This window comes from Myripristis murdjan, chromosome 6 (genome assembly GCF_902150065.1).
Source record: "Myripristis murdjan chromosome 6, fMyrMur1.1, whole genome shotgun sequence".
NCBI classification, from domain to species: Eukaryota; Metazoa; Chordata; class Actinopteri; order Holocentriformes; family Holocentridae; genus Myripristis; species Myripristis murdjan.
The window spans coordinates 3,388,013-3,408,109 of NC_043985.1; the positions used below are offsets into that span (position 1 = coordinate 3,388,013).

The 20,097-nt window shown below is 40.4% G+C and overlaps 2 protein-coding genes and 1 pseudogene across 3 annotated transcripts in view; 1 reads left to right on the top strand and 2 right to left on the bottom strand.

The window, feature by feature from the left end:
- The window catches only part of pik3c2a (phosphatidylinositol-4-phosphate 3-kinase, catalytic subunit type 2 alpha), a 57,855-nt gene extending 55,521 nt beyond the window's left edge, over positions 1 to 2,334 (bottom strand). Inside the window, exon 1 of the mRNA XM_030053423.1 lies at positions 2,259 to 2,334. The gene's annotated coding sequence lies outside the window, so the exon portion shown is untranslated. The remainder of the gene's footprint in view (positions 1 to 2,258) is intronic.
- Positions 2,335 to 3,547: 1,213 nt separating this feature from the next.
- On the top strand, positions 3,548 to 14,492 carry LOC115360514 (nucleobindin-2). Of its 2 annotated transcripts, none has more exons than XM_030053477.1 (13): positions 3,548 to 3,632; positions 4,253 to 4,390; positions 4,789 to 4,896; positions 5,007 to 5,139; positions 5,849 to 5,952; positions 7,781 to 7,966; positions 8,684 to 8,774; positions 9,022 to 9,080; positions 9,243 to 9,335; positions 10,013 to 10,102; positions 10,812 to 10,982; positions 12,841 to 12,901; positions 13,148 to 14,492. In XM_030053477.1, the coding sequence occupies exons 2-13, from the start codon at positions 4,253 to 4,255 to the stop codon at positions 13,258 to 13,260; spliced, it is 1,347 nt and encodes a 448-aa protein (XP_029909337.1). In that variant the 5' UTR covers positions 3,548 to 3,632; the 3' UTR covers positions 13,261 to 14,492. The 2 variants fall into 2 exon arrangements, with proteins under 2 accessions (XP_029909337.1, XP_029909338.1); XM_030053478.1 differs by having other exon boundaries at positions 3,550 to 3,626.
- A 28-nt stretch (positions 14,493 to 14,520) lies between these two features.
- Positions 14,521 to 19,087, bottom strand: LOC115360527 (2-oxoglutarate-dependent dioxygenase htyE-like; annotated as a pseudogene).
- Between the last annotated feature and the right edge of the window lie 1,010 nt (positions 19,088 to 20,097).

Genomic DNA, 20,097 nt, shown 5'->3' on the forward strand with positions numbered 1-20,097 from the left:
GCTGGATCAAAGTGTCAGCTAAATGGCACTCGATTTTCTTCACCCTCTTTACCACGGTACCACGATATTTTAATCCAGAAGATTGACAGGGATTAAAGGTACACCAGGATAACCAAAATTAATGTACAGCACAATTGGTCCTGCTTCTAAATGCCCATGTCATCCATATAAGGCAACAAGAGGCATTACAAGGGAGGAAAAACCCACCTAGGGAACGACGTCAACTAAAAAGACAACTAGTCCAAACTCTGTTACACTGTTCCATGGCAGAGGATGAATACAAATTTGAGCATGACTCAAGCTACTGCAGATTCGCAGTGGGAATGCTGGAGGTCACGATAACAAACAAGACTTTGGAAGTCTTGACCTCTCCCAGATCGTTTACTTGATGGATTGGGAAAAGCTGTCATTATTATCATTATTATTATTATTATTATCATTATCATCATCATCGTCATCATCGTCATTATCATTATTATTTTTGGGGATTTCTTCTAATGAGACATATTTGGAGTCTTGCTACCACTAGGTATACAAACTTTAACGAGCCACTGTGCAAGCTGATCAAAGTGCACAACAACATCTTCAAAATGGAAAATAAGTAACCTGGCTGTACTTACAGTATTACAAAGATATTTTCTGTTGCGATCTGGCAAAGCAGAAATACAGACACACAACTTCCCTCTCTACTGGGCTGTCTATCACTAAGCCTGGCCCACACAGAACATTACTGTAAGTCTCTAAAAAAGAAACAAAAACAAACACAGACAGGGCCTTTTGCTGTCACTGGTGGGTGGGAGGTGGGGGACAGATGTTAGCTGCAGAATCCTGTATGTCCTCCACTAAGACCAGTGTCCCAACTGAAGTTAAACTACAGTCATATCTTGGTGAAATCATGATTTGCTCTACCAAATACTGAGTCTGACTCTTGTATTTACAAATAGAGCCTCAATGTTAACCACATCTTTTTTACTCAGAAAGCAGAGAACCAAATAAAGAATCAAATGCAGAATCACATTACCAAGTGAGCACATATGTGGTCATGAATACGGCCCACATGCAACCAGACATGTACACAGAAACACAGTTTGGCCCTTTTAGTTTGCACCACTGTTGTGTTCAGAGGAGCAGCATGGCCACAGTTGAGAAAGCTCAGAGAAGAATGTGAAGTGGATTTGCTTCTCCAATTATCCTGCACTCACTGTAAAAACTGCAGAGGTCAGCAGCATCCAGAGAGGACTGACAGCCAAGTCAGCTACACTTGGCTCCAAGCAGTTAAAAAAAAAAATTATGTCATTACTCAGACAATAACTACATGTTTATCTCTGACTCTGGGTTATGAATCAAGCACCAAGACGTTTCCTAAATGATGTGGGGAATCAGTACAATTAGTACGACCCAAATAAGGGAAAATCATTGCTGATAAATTGTGTCAATCTCGTGTTATACAAATGATTTTTAGAACACAAAGGAAAGAAACACAGGGAGTCGCAGTCCTGTGTGACTAATACGATCCAGATCGATAGCGTTAAGCAGAACTTGATCAACTGTTTTGTGACAACTCGTAAAACTCAACCGTGGTTTATGTAACACCCACCTAAGCGTCAACCTACAACTCTTTATCACCTGTCGGCTGATGCTCACCTGACCCCAGGCGAGCCACAAGAGCTGATGCTTGGTCGTGAACATGACTTGAAGGCGACAAACATCTCCCTTCACGCTATATGGACTCAAAACTCGTCGTCTTAGCTAGCTAGTTTGAAGACTGAGACAAAACAGCGGAGCTAGGACACAACAACCCCCCGCTAGCCAATTCAGCCGTGTACTTAGCTCCAACAGATGACACTTCTTGATACTTTTGACTGAAGCTGAAACTTGTCTTACTTACTTTTTTAGGGGGGAGCCCGCTATTAATTGAGCTGCTAAGCCGAACAGCGAGGAAAGAAACACATTTATCGCTCATAACCACAAAGGACAACTTGAAATTAACGTTAGCATGACAGCGACGAACTGTAAAACAACAACAATAAAAAAAAAACTCTCTTGACTGTTCCGCACTGTGAGCAGCAGTGATTCAATAATTTAAAGTACTCAGTCAGTGAGCTGCCAACTAAGTCACCCAACAACAAGGAAGAAAAGGAGGTTTTTGTCATGCGAGACATGATAATAATACTGAACTACAGCAGCCGAATGTAAATAAGTACAGGCCACAACTTTAACATGCACACATTTACAGTAAAAAAGGGTTCATTTCTCACCTTTTAGCGGTGCGGTGTTTGTAGCCATTTTTCTTGCAGCTGCTATTTTTTTCCATCCACTTGCACAGGAGGCACGTCAGTTCCTGTTGAGCTGGGTTGGATGTAGTTGGATAATGTTTTTGCTTGGTTGGATACTTTGTTTAAAATAAAATGTGAAAGCAGCGCCACCGTGTGGACAAAATCAGTCAGCGTCAGTGGAGGCGACTATAATCACAGCCTACCCTTATGTTGCCCATCTATTGAGGACCTTCACAGTGTATCCTCATTTTCAGGACAGAATATATATTTACCACGCACAATAGTCTTTAGTACCAAAGTGATATGTTTTATAACAACAGGACCCTGAAATAAAAAAGGGAACAATTCGACGCTTTTCCCATAGTCTAACTGTTTTTTTTCTTCATTATGGTGTCTGTGTGCCTACTTGATGATCACTGACTGTAGATCACAGCTCACCCACCCACCACATTCTCTACGGACATTGCATTTATTGTTTTGCGAAGCTAAACTTTATTTTGGATGTAGGCTACTTGCCCGCATAAGAGGAAAGCGAGTTTACAATGTCCATAATATAATTTGAATGAGTGCAAGCTATGTGCATTAAAAACGAATATGTTGACCATTTTCTTGGACACATCAAAATGAATGACACATCGGGTGCACAGCAACTAACATTTATTAGTGCTGACAATTAAATTGTGCTGAATTGCATGTTGTAGTATTTATTTGTTTCTTTATTTTTTGTTTGTTCATTCATTCATTCATTCATTCATTCATTCATTCATTCATTCACAATGTCACTCTCAGCCGGTGTGGCAAGGTGTGCCTTCGCAATGGAGGCAGGTGTGCCATTAGATTTGTCTAAATACCAGGAAAAGAAAATATTCAACAGTAACCTAGATGTCAAACGAGTAAATTAATTTAATTAACTTCATTGTTATAGATTTTTCCTCTGGGTTGATGTAATTGTTGTATTTGCCTTCCCCCATTGCACATCAGCTGCATTTCAAGTTTTTGTGGGCGGTGCAGACATACATCAACCACTAACTCCACCCTCCACGGGTGAAACGAGGGTTTGTTAACGCCACGTACAGTTTGTCTCAACGCACCTTAAACCGCAGCTCGGACACGGTTTGATTGGCATGCCGATCACCCAATCATGAGCCAACGCGACTCTTCTACAGCAAAAGTACACTTTTTCCACCCAATAAGGAGAGCTGAGGGCGGGGCGTTGCCATGGTAAATACAATCTTTTCTGTAGGTTGTGGCTTGTATTGGTACATGACAGCTGTAAACAAGCTCCAGTTCTGCAACACTTCCAGGATTACTAAACGCTCCCAAAGCGCCGAGAACGAAAAAACAGAGGAGGTACAAGTGAGTGTTAAATTACTGGAATTATGTTACAGTAGAGATTATAATTTGCACGCTAATGCTTGGTCTGCAGCTTTTCCAGCTCAAGTCAGAGATTTAACGTTATCCTGCTTTCCACCTGACACAGCCAGTCCACTTTTAGGACACAAGGAGTTGCAGTCCTCACAAAATTAGAATTTTTACAAATATGCCTATATTTTTGTACATATATATTTTGCCGACAGATGCGACTTACAGGTTGGCAACAGTTTTCCAAGTTGTAAAAACATGGTAGAGGAATAGTTAACACCGGCATGCTATGGCTGGCTTTATCCAACAAGCACGTGCGTAGTCCAGTCCTTTGCCTGAGGCAGAGAGCTTGCTTTTCAGATTAAGATTAACTTGCTTAACCTCTTGACACATTCTCTCTGGATGAAGTTTGACTTGTACCCTATTTCAAGCTATGGAAATTTGAGGACGACAAAGCCCCCAACCACACTGGACATTTAGGCCTTTCCCTTATTGAAGACTTCAGAATCCTTGCTGTATTTTCTAGTTGTAGTGGACAGGCTCTGTTACACCATAAATATGTTGATGAAGTCAAATCACCTCCTGTTGTTGTGTTTGTTCCTGTTTGGACCCAGATGTGTAGGAGTAAAGCTTTGGTCCATTGTGGGCTGGTTCTACTGAGCCTGTGGCTGTGCATCCAGTCAGTGCCTATAGCTGTGGACAAGACCAAGGCAGAGCTTCCAGAGGAGAAACTGGAGCCACCACAGAGTGCTGTGAGTTGCAGGCACACTTTCATACAACAATGTATGTATTGTCTGTATTATAGGTGTGAGGCCTAGCACATTTACAACTGGGTCTCTTTAGTTACCTCTGTTAGCACCTCCCAGTCATCCCAACAAGGGAGAGTGTTTCAAACAGAGCTGCTCTGTTTCACATAAAAGGAAGGCATACCTATTTATTGTATAAGATTGAACAGAAACTGAAACACATTGTTTGCTTGAGGTTGTAACATGCTCAACAAAATATAAGCACTATGAATGTCAAGTAAAGTCACCCAGCAGGATTCTCTGAGCTCTCATTCAAGATGAATATGGTCAGGTGAAAGATCTCAGATTTCTTCCTCTTTGTGCTAACAACTCACAATGATGTGTATTTTGGTTTTATGTGTCAGGACACTGGACTGCACTATGACCGTTACCTCAAGGAAGTCATTGACTTCTTGGAAAAAGACAGCCACTTTAGAGAGAAGCTCCACAACACTAACATGGAAGACATCAAGGTCAGCTACAGCTGCATACTAGCCTGTCATATTTAGCTGTTTTCACACAAGCTCTTTGTTGGCATGAGCACTTTGTACTGGATTGTGGGATGTTGTTTTTCTGCTTGTAGGCAGGCAAGCTTGCCAAAGAGCTGGACTTTGTCAGCCACCATGTGCGGACCAAGCTGGACGAGCTGAAGAGGCAGGAGGTGAGCAGGTTGCGGATGCTGATCAAAGCCAAACAAGACATTCAGGGAGGGAACGGTATGTACCCCGTACTGGCCATCAGCCTATCTATTGATTGTTGTTGATATGGTGCCAGTATTTGTCAAAGCTGTAAAAGAAATTTTTAATGTACCAGAACAGTGGGGTGATTACATGACCATATTTGGGAAGTGAATATTAAGACACAGGAAAGTGACACAATTCGTCGACACTCAGACAGCGGACGTGGCTTCATGCTGTGTGTCTGTTGAATGGAAAACAAAAAAGATTTATTGAAATGCAATAATGCAACAGCTAATTGATGGCTTTACTGTAAAGAACATTAGAACAGGATGAAACCAGTGGCCATCATCATTTGAGGATGAAAACCACAAAGGGAAAGGCATTGTGCAAGATAATGGTGCAAGTTTAAGGGTGTGTGACATACTCTGGGAGATGGGCAGAATACGAAATAAATTGAACTAATCAACTAAAATACTGAAGATAATTCAGGAATGTGCTGCTAATGCTCTCACAAATACATAATGCTTCTTTACGTTATGTGTGTTATGTGAGTTGTATGTAAAGTCAGCAAAGTTTCTGGGCTCATTTTTGGCTGTGTGTAGGTTTGGGTTGAATCACTGTGAGTGTTAGGGAAGTACATGGGTAAGAGAAATTTATTCACTATTTTTTCCCTAGCAAATGACGCAATTCAGCTTCCTGTTGACTGTCACACTTTATTGTCACCCTGTCACCCCGCTCCTTCCAGACAAAACAGTGGACCACCAGGCCTTGCTGAAACAGTTTGAGTACCTCAACCACATGAACCCACACACCTTTGAGGTGGAAGACCTGGACCGGCTCATCAAATCGGTATGTTATCTTAATAGTAAACATCAGAACGCTGCCTAATGCACATAAAATAGAGCTTTACTGTAGTAGATCAGATATTTTAAAAAGCTGTGGTCCCCAGATTTATGCAGCAGCAGTGGCTCCTCACTTCTATAAAATATGACAGACACGTTTTATATGTCCTAATCAAACCAATACAGAGAAACTCTTCTGACTGTAGATCGTGACATAGTGTATTTGTATGAGTCATCTCGAAATCATTGTCCCAGTACCAAAATTGTCCCTGGGTGCCAATATAATCAACAGTTCCAAGTGAAAAACCGCAAGAGCTGTAATAACCCTTTTTAAGATGACTCATCTGAGAGGAAAAACAACCACAGGTGTTTATGCTTCAAGGTGTTTAAACAGCACACAGTGGAAGGTTTGGGCAACACATCACTGCCACATACACATTTGGCAAACACACGTGGTTTCAACATTCAATCCTCTAATAGTAGTTTATTTAAAATATGTACTAGATTTTTTAACAGTTGCATTATTGGCCCATTATACATGTTGTAACCATTTTATAATAATGATATTACTCCTGGAGACATTATTTACTGTCTTAATGGGTACCTAGCTGTATCACCAACATATCCGTTATCACAGTAAAGAGCACCTTCTGTGGTATAATTTCTGTAATTACATCAGAGGATAAATCTAGTGTAGAGAATCACAGGTGCCGGAAAGAGAAGTGGGTTTTTCTGGACCATTTTACCGCTGAGATGCTCCGGTTTCCTGACTTTGTTACTTTGTTTTCTGCCGGCTGTCATGTCAGCTGCATTAATCAATCTGGCCTTTTCGCTTTTAGATGTAATTACATGGAGGCATTGGAGCATTCACAGCTTTTTGTGCTTTGTTGGAGAAGGCTGGCTTGCCAGAGGTAAATTCCCAGTCAGTTTTGGGAGACCTTCATATGCAGAGGGGTTGATTAAGCTGGAAAAACACACACACACACACAACAGGGATGTATGCTCAATGGTGGAATGATCCTCCTTGCACAACCAGCGTTTGCATGTGTTTCTAGTTTTAGGAGTTTCCGGTCATTTGCATGTGTATTGACACTAATTTGGGGGTGGTAAGGCTTTATTTATACAGTCCATCATTTATCATCGGTGCCTTTGAATGGCTTGGTGAAATGGCAATGTATCACTAACACTTTGTCTGTGAGGTTATTATGTGAAGCACGGAATAATCTAACCATGTATGCTACGCCCCTGATATTGTTAACCTCTCAGGGCTACAAGAATAAAGATTAACCGGTATTATCCAACCACAACCAGCAGAAAGCAATGTTCTGAGACTCAAATCTAATGAAAACAAATGATCAGTCGGGACTTAAAGATAGCAGCCATTCACTTTGATATTATTTGACATCATCATCATCATTTGACATCATAAGCACTGATGTCATGTTTATGTCTTTCACCACCAATGCAATAACTGCAGTTTGTCTCTATGCGGAAGAATAGAGATGCCATAATATTTGATCAGCACACATAAGACACATTAAGCATACCGCCTCAGGTCCATAATGTAGTTTGCACTGCCTGAACTTGCCACATGGAGCATGCTGATGACTGATTGAAACCCTTGCCTGGTGCATCACTGCATTAAATCCGCCTGTCCTGGGTCAACTATGAATAAAAACTCTATCTATCTAAATATCTGAGGATTGCACAGTTTGCTGTAACCTGTCAATCCTAGAAAAGTGATTGAATCATCGGGTATACAGTCCAGGCCTGACTTCTCCATTTTAACTTTTCTTCTCCTTTATTTTCTCTCTTTCCTCTGACCATGGCTGAAGGCCACCAATGACCTGGAGAACTATGACAAGGAGCGCCATGAGGAGTTCAAGAGGTACGAGATGATGAAGGAGCATGAGCGGAAGGAGCGCCTGAAGAACATGGATGAGGAGCACCGCAAGAAGGAGGAAGAGCATTACAACGAGATGAAGAGGAAACATGCCGACCACCCCAAAGTCAACCACCCTGTAAGATGCCTCCTGTTTCCAGGCTGATTTCATATCAGCGGTGTTGGATAGTCAAACCACATGTCTGTCAGGACTGGCTTTCAATTAGATTTCAGTTCAGTTCATTAATTAAAATATGTAAATAGAGATTGTAACTTGTTTGTTAAAGGTTGAGCATTTATTTTAAAGTTACTGTTTTGGCTAGCTTAATATGGTACATTTCTCATGGAAAGAGTATTTGAGGTATTGGGTTGAACCAGAGACTCATATTGTTGGGGGAAACATCTGATGGGATTATCTGAGCAATATCAGGAAGAATGGTCACCTGAGCATTTCTTGTTTATATAGATGTTTATATAGATTATATAGATTGTTGGGGAAGGATTAATAGAGACTAGGATGTCAAAGATTAGAAAACAGAAATTTACAGTTAAAGGAATCTTGAAATTAGATGAAGAAAGAGGATGTAGGATCACATTTAACAATTTACGGAAATCCAGCCAACACCTGTGGTACGCACAAGAAAAGCACAAGCCAGTAGGTGGCAGTAATCCCACATAATATGGATGCCAGCTGCCAGTAAAATACAAGAATAAGAAAGGAGAAAATCATTCGAATTTGGAAGGAAATACCCAAGGAAATGGTGAGATGGAATTAAAAGTGAATTGACACCAACCCTAGTGTGTTTGCACATGTGTGTGTGTGTGTGTGTGTGTGTGTGTGCCTATGCTCACACAGGGTAGTAGGGACCAGCTGAAGGAGGTATGGGAGGAGGCAGATGGTTTGGACCCAAATGACTTTGATCCCAAGACTTTCTTCAAACTGCATGGTAACCACACATCTAATGTGTAACAGAAATGTGCTAGCTTATTAGTTAGCTCATTTTACCTTTCCAATTGAAATATAAACAGTGGAAATGAAAAAATAAGGTTCTTTAAGAAATGAGGTCCTGGGGATCTGTGTGGGGGTGCTATACAAAAGACCAGGAATTCAGCTAATGGTCAGTGTTGAACATGACCTGTGATATTATTCATTGATGAAGTGGTCTGTTCATTCTAGTCATTTACATGTTGCAGATAACAACGGAGATGGCTACTTGGATGAGAACGAGCTTGAAGCACTCTTCACTAAAGAGGTATTTACATTGTGTCAAGATTATATGTTAATGAAGAAGCCTTTTAGGTTCTGTTTGGGTAAATGTGTGTGTGTGTGTGTAATGCAGCATAGTGTATGTTATGTGAATTTTCCTCTGAATTTCTTCCTCACCTGAGACATTATTTGTGTTTTTGGGTTCAAGCTGGAGAAGGTCTATGACCCCACTCGTGAAGAAGATGACATGGTGGAGATGGAGGAGGAGAGACTGCGAATGAGAGAGCATGTTATGAATGAGGTGAGCCACTACATTATGACAGCAAACATGAATTGTCTCTCACATAGCACACACACACACACACACACACACACACACACACACAAAGTGCAAGCATATAGATTTGTTTGCAACAATAATGATCTAAACAGCTCTGCACTAATGTTGCTAAATCATGTTAAAAAATCATGTCTAAATCATGTCTTTCGGTCAGCAGTTAGGTTCCATTCAAAACATATTTAATAGAATGCCATGAAATTTCCTGAGAGGATGACACCTGTCAATTCTGGTGACCCCATGACCTTTCCTCTAGCTCCACCAGCAAGCACTTTGGTACATCTGTGTCCAAATGAACACACTTGTTTAAATGCTTTAACATGATGATCAGACCCATAAATTATCATGTTTGATGGACAAACAGAGAAAGCCTTCCTTGTGCATACCAATCATTGTACTCTATACCATCAAAGTGGTAGAGTATAATGATTGTGAGAAGTGTGAGATTATGTGAAGACACCAGGTAAGGATAAACTGGATGGTAATTAACAGAAACAGTTGTAGGAACAGAGTGCATTGGGGGTGGTGAAAGGACTAAGATGGTGTGGGTGTGCAGGGATTGAGGCTTGCTGATAAGTCTTCAACACAGCCAGATGATGGTGTGAGCCTTTATTAAAGAAGCTTCATGTCTTGATGTTCAGGTGGACACCAACAAAGACCGACTGGTGTCACTGGATGAGTTCCTGGCGGCCAGTAATAAGAGGGAGTTCATGGAGACAGACGAATGGGAGGTAAGAGCTGCATTTTACAGAAACGTGTGATAGATGCAGAAAGAAAAAAAGAGGAGCTTCTCTGGGAAAATTGGAAAGCTGGAGAAAAACACTTGTTGGGTACTAATTCCTCTGCTTGATCTCCTTGTCAACCATGGATTTAAAATTTTCAGTGAATGAGTTGTGATTATAGCCTGATTCCAGACCTGGGAAATGCACTCCTTTTAAAAAAAAAAAAAAAAAAATTATATATATCTATATATCTATATATCTATATAGATAGATAGATAGATAGATAGATAGATAGATATTATAGCAATTCATTATTCATGAATAATGGAGTGTAAACAGAATGGTCATTCAGTCTGACTATCAATACTTATTGATAGTTAGACTGACTTATTGACTATCTATTTTGCCAGACTGCAATGATGTTAGTAAAGTTAATTTTTCCATATTTGGTTGCCCTTGTTGCCATCATACTATATGAATGAATAACTTTGTAAACCTTACAGCTACTTTGGAAGTCGCCCAAATTTTTAGAATCTGATCTAAACTCCTACTAAAAAACACTTTTCGAATCATGTTAAATTGAGAGGCATTCTAAAATAAGTTCTCCATCATTTGGTTGGTGCCCTTGCACCAAAATCATGCAAAAGCATGCAAAATCATGTGATTTAAAAAAAAAAAATCATTATATGATTCATCTGATTCACCTCACCTCTTCCAGACTCTGGAGCAAAACCCATTTTACACTGAGGAGGAGTTGAAGGAGTTTGAGAAACATCTGGCCAACGAGGAGAACGACCTCAATAAGAAGACGGCCGAGCTGCAGAAACAGAGGGAGGAGCTGGACCGACAGCAGGAGCAGCTTAACAGCCACAAGTTGGAGCTACAGCAGGTATACTACCAAATACTTTTTTTTTTTTTTTTTTTTTTTTTTTTTAAAGGAGCTGGTCGAAAGGTCCAAGACATTGGACCTGTATTACTGTAAATCCTTCCGCATTAAAATTTCATCCTTCACCATTTAGCAAAGTGCTATAAATCTGCCATCCTGGACATACACTATATTGCCAGAAGTATTCACTCAGCTATCCAAATCATTGAATTCAGGTGTTCCAATCACTGCAATCAAATCAAGCACCTAGGCATGCAGACTACTTGTACAAACATTTGTGAAAGAATGGCTCACTCTCAGGAGCTCAGTGGATTCCAGCGTGGTACTGTGATAGGATGCCACCTGTGCAATAAGTCCAGTCATGAGCGGGGTCAGCGGATGCTGAGGCGCATAGAGCGCAGAGGTGGCCAACTTTCTGCAGAGTCAACAGCTTCAGACCTCCAAACTTCATGTGATCTTCAGATTAGCTCAAGAACAGTGCGTAGAGAGCTTCATGGAATGGGTTTCCATGGCCAAGCAGCTGCATTCAAGCCTTACATCACCAAGTGCAATGCAAAGTGTCGGATGCAGCGGTGTAAAGCACGCTGCCACTGGCCTCTAGAGCAGTGGAGATGTGTTCTCTGGAGTGACCAATCATGCTTCTCTGTCTGGCAATCTGATGGACGAGTCTGGGTTTGGCGGTTGCCAGGAGAGCGGTACTTGTCCGACTGTGTAAAGTGTAAAGTTTGGTGGAGGGGGGATTATGGTGTTGGGTTGTTTTTCGGGAGCTGGGCTCAGCCCCTTAGTTCCAGTGAAAGGAACTCTTAAGGCTTCAGCTCACCAAGACATTTTGGACAATTTCATGCTCCCAACTTTGTGGGAACAGTTTGGAGACGGCCCCTTCCTGTTCCAACATGACTGCACACCAGTGCACAAAGCAAGGTCCATAAAGACATGGATGAGCCAGTTTGGTGTGGAAGAACTTGACTGGCCAGCACAGAGTCCTGACCTCAACCCGATAGAACACCTTTGGGATGAATTAGAGCGGAGACTGCGAGCCAGGCCTTCTCGTCCAACATCAGTGTGTGACCTCACCAATGCACTTCTGGAAGAATGGTCCAAAACTCCCATAAACACACTCCTAAACCTTGTGGAAAGCCTTCTTAAAAGAGTTGAAGCTGTTAGAGCTGCAAAGGGTGAGCCGACATCATATTTAATCCTATGGTTTAAGAATGGGATGTCACTCACATTCATATGCATGTGAAGGCAGACAAGCGAATACTTTTGGCAATATAGTGCATGTAATGGATATAAAAGACTCAAAGAGAAACACCAACATTTACACAAATATTGTAGCTGACATGCCCTTATGATTGATATGTATGATTGACACATTTGTTGTTTGACCATAAACTATTTGATCACTTGTCATAGCATCATTGTGTCATACCATTTTCCCATAAATATTCCAAGAATACCTGTTAATTTAGATTTATTTTAATATTGTGCAGACCCTGTGCACATCATTGCTGACATGTAACATTTTGCCACCATACAGTATCTGCAATGTAATGGGCAGTATAAGGCATAGCCAAGAAAGGAGTTATTTTTATGACAACCCAAACTCTTATGGGCATTTCACATTGCAAGGTTAATGTGGCCAAGATGGGCAGGTATCAAATATTCTGCACCAACAAGATGAGAATATTTAGTTTCAAGACAGAATCCTAAAGGATTCGCTTACCCAGTTCAAATGTGTGCATTTTATGCTATAGGATACTTTAAAGGGACAGTACGCTTGAATCATGTAAGCGTCCATCTCAAAATGAGTAGAGATCCTCAATTATCTTATGTGGTTCTGATTTTTTTCTTCTCTCTTCAGGCAGTAGAACACATGGAGAAGCTAAAAGCTCAAAACTCACAAAACCCAGGGGGGGTCAAAGGTTGGTATGCTGACTTTGCAGTGTTATCTGTCTTTATTTATTTTTATGCTCGATGACACAGTTACACCATATTTACCCCAGGCAGTTTCGCAATCACAGTCCCCTGTTGGCTACTTTTCAGCTTGATTGGAACTAGATTGGGATCTGAATCAAAAGTATTTTGTGCATAAACCCTTACCTCAAGGCTACTGTCACAGTCACCCAAGATTCAGGGTGATGATGACTCTGTGAATCTCTGTGTTACAGAACCTGTAGCATTGAACCCTGTGGGTCAAGCAGTGCCAGATCTACCAGAAAACAACCAACCTCTGTCGCCTGGTCACAAGCAGCAAGACGTACCAGTGTCAGTGCACTCTTAGCAACTGTGTGTATGGATGCCAGCGTGCGTGCATGTGTGTTTGTTTTGCACTCAATCCCATTTTCTCACTTTCTTTAGGATTAACAAGTATACTTGACCAAAATATGCCCAAATATTAAGCATTTCAAGCACTTAAGCAAATATGATTCAGGGCCTCAAATTTGGAGGCACTTGCCATCAATCTCTTCTGCGAGCTGGTCACAGCAGCTGCATCTAACAAGACCTGAAGTGGAGCACGTCCAATTTTTCCATGGACAATCCACTCTTTGTGTTTGCTGTTTGGATCTTTTATCACAAGTAGAACTTTGTTCTCCATGTGAAATGCTTTGGGGAGGGCTGTTGGCAAGACAAGTGAATGTTTTGTTTTACACACTGTAGTTTATTGTCAGTGACATTGTCTTGTAGAGAACATTATTTAAGAAATGTTTTTATTTTGTTCAGGTAAAAAGTTTTATTTTTTTTTTTTGATGTGGTAATAGAGTTTTGGCACATTTACTTAGGACAGTAAAACTACTGGATTCACAAGACAACACTCTTTCTGTCATAAGGCTTTGATTTTGGCCAAAAATTTCAGCCACCACTGTGCATCTTGCCATTATCTTAATTTTTACTACTGCTTTTGATACAAGCCGACACCAATTCTGTCACCTACATGTAGTCAATTTTAAGGCTATAAAAGTTTCTACTTAGAATGCACATTCCTTATATTCTACAGCCAAATAGAATTGAATTGAATTGTCTCGGTATTGCCTCTTGTGTAGAAAAAATATGAATAACATTATGTTTAATCAGTTTTCCATATAATCTTATTTAAATGGTTTAACTTAATATAATTTTGCTGGTGTTAAGAGTGACGACTGTGTGGATTTTGAAATGGTTGTGTACATAAGCATGTTTGTGTGCATGTGTGACTGTGTTTGTATGAGTTTGTGTCCAAATGTTTTTCATAGTGAATTATGGTCAATTTATTTAATTCTGCAACACTATAAATTAAATTACAGGTGGTCCTGACATCTTCCGCTCCTTCATAGGAAGCAGAAGAGCTAAATAAATTAATAAAATCAAGATATGTCACGAGGGTACAAGCCCACAGGTACAAACTACAGAAATATTTACAACTGTCTTTTTTTTCTGGGTCCCTTGTGAAATCTGTGCACCGTCCAACTTCTTGTGTAAAACATGCCAACTTAAGTACAGGGTTTGAATGTGGACATTAAAATGAACGAGCTTGCACATTTGTGGTTTCTGTCTTTTGTTGCCATTAAGTTTAATCTGCTCATTTAATAATCTGCCTCGTGTATTGCACACAGTTATATTCTCGGCATAGAAATAATAAAAACCTGTACATGAAGTCATCTGAATTGAAATGCTTCTAAAGTTAAGAGTCTGAATCAGTCAGATATTGCTGTCCTTGGAAAAATGTTAGTCCTAACAAAATTGGCAAAATTCTGGTTGCAAAATAATACATGCATAATATCAGTTCTCCATGATGATATTGAATAATTTCATCCTACAAATGCAGGCCTATATCGACCTTCTGGATTAGACCTCTTAAACATATAACATACATATAACATATAACAGCGGTCTTTGAAGAGGCTGGAAATTGGGAATGGAAATTCAATCCACTACGGCACTGAAGCACTCCAGGAGGTAGTCGCCTGCTTTAACTGGAGGGTATTTGTTGGAGCCGTCATAGCAGGTTATCATGGCCTCAGTGTCTGGCTGGGCAAAGAAAACCAGGGACTGACGTGTCCTCCGGTCGCCTGCAGGGGGATTTAAAACCCTGTGCATCTGTGGGAAAAAAATAATGAGAGCTTCACAGGTTAAAGAAATGTATATAATATTCCTCTAATATTCCTGCATGCTGTTGTAAGTCTGCGGCACTCGATATTCTAAGTGTCCTTATTATACTTAAAGGAATTTTTATGTCCGTTGGTATCACTAGAATATTCATGTAAATCAGTAAAAGCATTACTATAATTTTCCTATAATATCCTGTAATATATAATTTCCTATAATGTTCTTATAGCTTTACTGTGGTTTCTATGAAATATTTCTAAAATATCTTATGGGATTACTGTAGTTGTTTTTTTTTTTGTTTGTTTGTTTGTTTGTTTCTATTATAGGTAGCCAGGCTGTTACCCCAGATCACATTTGCCCATGTTTTGTGTCCATGTCAGGGTGATGTTGACACTGTCAATCAGTGTGTAGTGATTAAACAGTGAGTAAACAGAGAGTGAGAGGCTCTCAGGTTAGAGAAATGTGTATAATAAAAATAAGTCTGTGGTACTCAATATTGTGTAAATAGTGGCCTTATTATACTTTATGTTATTTTTTATGTCTACTGGTCTTATTAGAATATTCCTTGCAATATAGAGATGTGTCTGTGATGCTCAATATTAAGTTTATGGAGACCTCACTGTACTTTATGTTCCTGTTTTAATTTATTGAAATGGCATTAAAAGAAAAAACTGAAATATCACATTGACACAAGCATTCAGACTCTTTCCTCAGTACTTAGTTGAAGCACCTTTTGCAGCAATTACAGCCTCAAGTCTTTTTGGGTATAACTCAACAAACTTTGCACACCTGGATTGGGGGATTTTCTGCCATTCTTCTTTGCAAATCCTCTCAAGCTTGGTCAGGTTGGATGGGGACTGTCGGTGGACAGCCATTTCCAGGTCTCTCCAGAGATGTTGGATAGGGTTCAAGTCAGGGCTCTGGCTGGGCCACTCTAGGACATTGACTAGGTTGTCCCTAAGCCACTCCTGTGCTGTTTTGGCTGTGTGCTTATAGGGTCATTGTAATGACCAACAATCCTGTCTCTGAGCTCTGCAGGCAGTTCCTCATGGCTTGGTGTTTGCTCTGATATGCATTGTCAGCTGTGAGGCCTTCTATAGAGAGCTGTGTGCCTTTCCAAATCATGTCCAATCAATTTAATTTACCACAGGTGGACTCTAATCAAGGTGTAGAAGCATCTCAGCAACCATCAAGAGAAATGGGAGGCACTTGAGCTAAATGTCAAGTGTTGTTGCAAAAGGTCTGAACACTAGTGTCAGTGTGATATTTCAGTTTTTCCTTTTTAATAAATTTGCAATTTCTACAATTCTGTTTCCACTTTGTCATTATGGGGTACTGAGAATAGATTAAAGAGAGAAAATGAATTTAAATGATTCCAGCTGCAACATACAAAAGTGAAAAAAATGAAGGGGGATACATACACACACACACACACACACACACACACACATATATATATATATATATATATATATATATATATATATATATATATATATATACGTGTGTGTGTGTGTGTGTGTGTGTGTGTGTGTGTGTGTGTGTATATATATATATATATATATATATATATTGGTGCAACACAAATAACCAAAAATATCTTGTTGTCTTACTGCAGAGACGAACAGGTCGCTGGTCCAGCGCTGCATTAAGTCAGCAATGTTGACCAGGACTGTTCCAGGTATGACGGGAACAGAAATGTATTCACCGGCACGACTGAGGACCTGAAGGAGAACGTGTCACAGAGGTTTAAGGCTTAAGGATTCAGCAGAAATAAATATCAAACTGTCAGGCAGTCAACCTGGAAAACTTTGCTTTTTAAAACGAAGTGTCTCTTGACACCATACTACAACGGCTATGAACTTAGACAATAATAGATGTTAAAAGAGTATCTCTGATAATATTAGAGCTTCAGTTAACAACATCACATTTTTTTTTATATGACAAAATAGAGGCTGGAGGAATTCAAGTCACGAAAAAGGTTATTAACACAAAGGTTATTCACTTCTACTCTGCCTGAGTCTTCAGTGTAGGTAAGTGATGGTGTGTGTGTACCTCCAGGCCTTCGTCGTGGCCCTGAAACACCAGGGTGATGCTGCCAAAGTCTGAATGTTCTCCACAGCGCAGCTGACCCTCCTTCACCCCTGCACTATTTACTGGTGGGTAGTAGAGATCTCGCAGCATACTGCCGTTCCCTTCCACTACAGGAGACACAACACCACGGTCATCGCCAGATCTCAACCTGCACTTCAGGTACGTTGGCATGATGGCTTAGTGGTCAGGACACCATCAGGCAACCAAAACCAACAACTATTTTTAACAGCCATCCTGCCTCTTGAGAAAGAAACTGGACCGCAAACTGCTTTCACTGTAAGTCACAGTGGATAACATTGCCAGTGAGAAACAGTAACCATAAAAAATAGTTTAGCATAAAACTGAAAAGTCAGATTACATGTCCTTATCCATGTCAGCTGAAACTGTGGTTTGAGGAACTGTTAAACACACAGCATGTTGGGCCCTGTAGTTCCATCTCAGCTCTCTCTCAAACTATTGATGTTAACTGGATTGAAATTAACTGGACCATCTACTTACAGCTCCAAAATAGGCAAAGAATACCCACCAAATTCTTCCAAACAGGGGCACCCAAGGTTTGTTTCCAGCCCAGGCCCTTCGCTACATGTCATCCCCCCCTGCCATGTTTTTCATGTCTACTGTCCCTGTCCAATAAGGCAGAAATGCCTAAATATAATTCTCCAAACAGTTTGTGCAACATAATCCAGTTTTCCAGGCAAATCCAGGCAAAAAGGCGTCTGTGATATCGGACAAATTAGGTGCCTTTTTCCAGTCAGTGATAAATATGAAGATCACACTCAATCAGCACCTTTAAACTCTGTAGAGTGTAAAGGTGCTGATTGAGTATTGCAATGGTACTACTGGGTGCAGTGAGCTGTACATACTCCCCATGAGACGATGTGCACTGAGGATCAGCTCTGGGTCCAGATCCAGACTGTGGGCCATCACCCTCAGTATCCTCAAAGACAGCTCTTTACAGCGCAGGAAAAAAGAAATGTGGGCCTCCTTAAACCCTGGTCCCCCGATGACGGCCATTCCTGGAACAGAACGGATCATAATTTTTTGATGCTATGCTCAGGCAGGCAGCTCAAATCTTTCTTTTTTTTTGACAAATAAGCCAGATACATTTTTTCAGTCTAAATTGCAAAAAGCTACATGCAAACTAGAACAGCCTAGAGAGAAGTGAAAATGATGACTTTTAAAAATCTATTTTCATAAAATTTAAATTCAGTCAAATTGATGTGTTCTCAAGCATTTATGCCAGCATCCCTGTCAGGATGCTGGCATAAATGCTTGAGAATCAGGACTGTCCTGACTTTTTTAGGACAAGCCTTGGTTATGTGCCACATAATTTACAGAAAATAAAGTTTTAATTAGATTCATATTATGAAATGGTTCATGCTAAACTCCAGCAGTGGGTCATTACTATGTCAGAGTGAAGAATACTTGTGTTGAATGCCTCCTTCAGGTCTCCAGGTTGACGTGGATTCAACCTACAAATGTAGTTGTTCAATATTAATACAAAATAGGACGTTAGGTTCTGTAAATTCTGAAGGTAAGTGGTGTGTTCACTTTGATTCATACCTTTCAAGCTCTAAGCACATCCAGCCATGATAAGGACTCTCAGAAAAAACTTCTCATGCTGAAGGGCTGCTTCAGCTCCTCTGGCTGTTGGAAGAATTTCTTGGAAAAGTCCAAAACACAGTCGATCTATCAATGTAAATGAGGAGAAAAGACACTTTTCACATCATACACTGACTGCACCTCTATCTATCCTGCATGATCAGATTTATTCTCACCTCCTCTTGGGTAATCCCCGTGTTCTTCAGATAGACAAACCCAATTTCTGTAAAGGCTGTTTTCAACTCTTTGCTCAAGACGTGAAGCTGATCGTCCACAACATCCTTGTCATTCAGGTTGAATGCACTGAAGTCCACCACTGGTACATTCATTTTAAATGATGTCCAGCCACAAATGCACAAAAATTATATTTTTGTTTACTACAACTCCCCCAGCACAGCAGCAGGATTGTAGCGGAAACTAAACTGGCAGTAGGCCTATTTATAGTGCTGCTCCACTGTGTCAGCATACGATTTTTACCTGCCAGTCGTATAAAAAACCTTTTGATTGATTGCACAATAGTTTGTTGTCATGTTTTCTCCTTGGGTTGAAACAAATCTAACTACAATGACATGGCATAAATGTGATGAGTGGTTGACCTTGATGGATAGATCAATACTAGTGGGCACTTAGGGCCAGTTTGGACCTCTGTCCTGCCTTTTATGTGACAAATCAATAACTTTTAATCAGTAAACACAAATGTCATGACTTTAAATATCAGGTTGCTTTGTGATTAGAGAGTTATCCAGAGAGTTTATTTTAAAAGCAGTCTGTCCAGCAGTGCAGGGCTGCACTGTGGAGTGACCCAGACACCAGGAAGAAATTTTGGGCATTTTACGTCTCTGCAAACTAATGATATGTTGAAATGTCACACTTTCAAGTTTAGAGATGAAGTACAAAACAAGCAAAGCACACCACGTTAGGAGGTAGGTGGGCTGGTGGATGGCACCATCAGCAGGACTTTACTTCTGCAGACATTTTATACATTCCTGTGCAGGACTGAAATGGAACAGAGTACTTGTACTGCCTTATTTTACAAAAAATGGAAGGGTTGTGTTCCAGGGTGCAAACCCTATGTGAAATGAGCGCTGTGTTCATTTTTAACTGTTTTGTTACATTAACCGTGGCCTTTTCCTAACTTTAACCAAGTAGTTTTGGTTGTTAATGAAGCTATCAAAGCAAACACAAGTGGCTGAAGTTGGAACATAAATTTGACTCTAGCGACCGGGTTGTTTTTCTATATTTACCAGTGACTTCCCCTCTGCTGTTGGATAGTCGATTTTGGGTTTGTATGCAAATGATAGTGCTCTTTCTTATGCTGCACCCACATATTCAGAGCTAA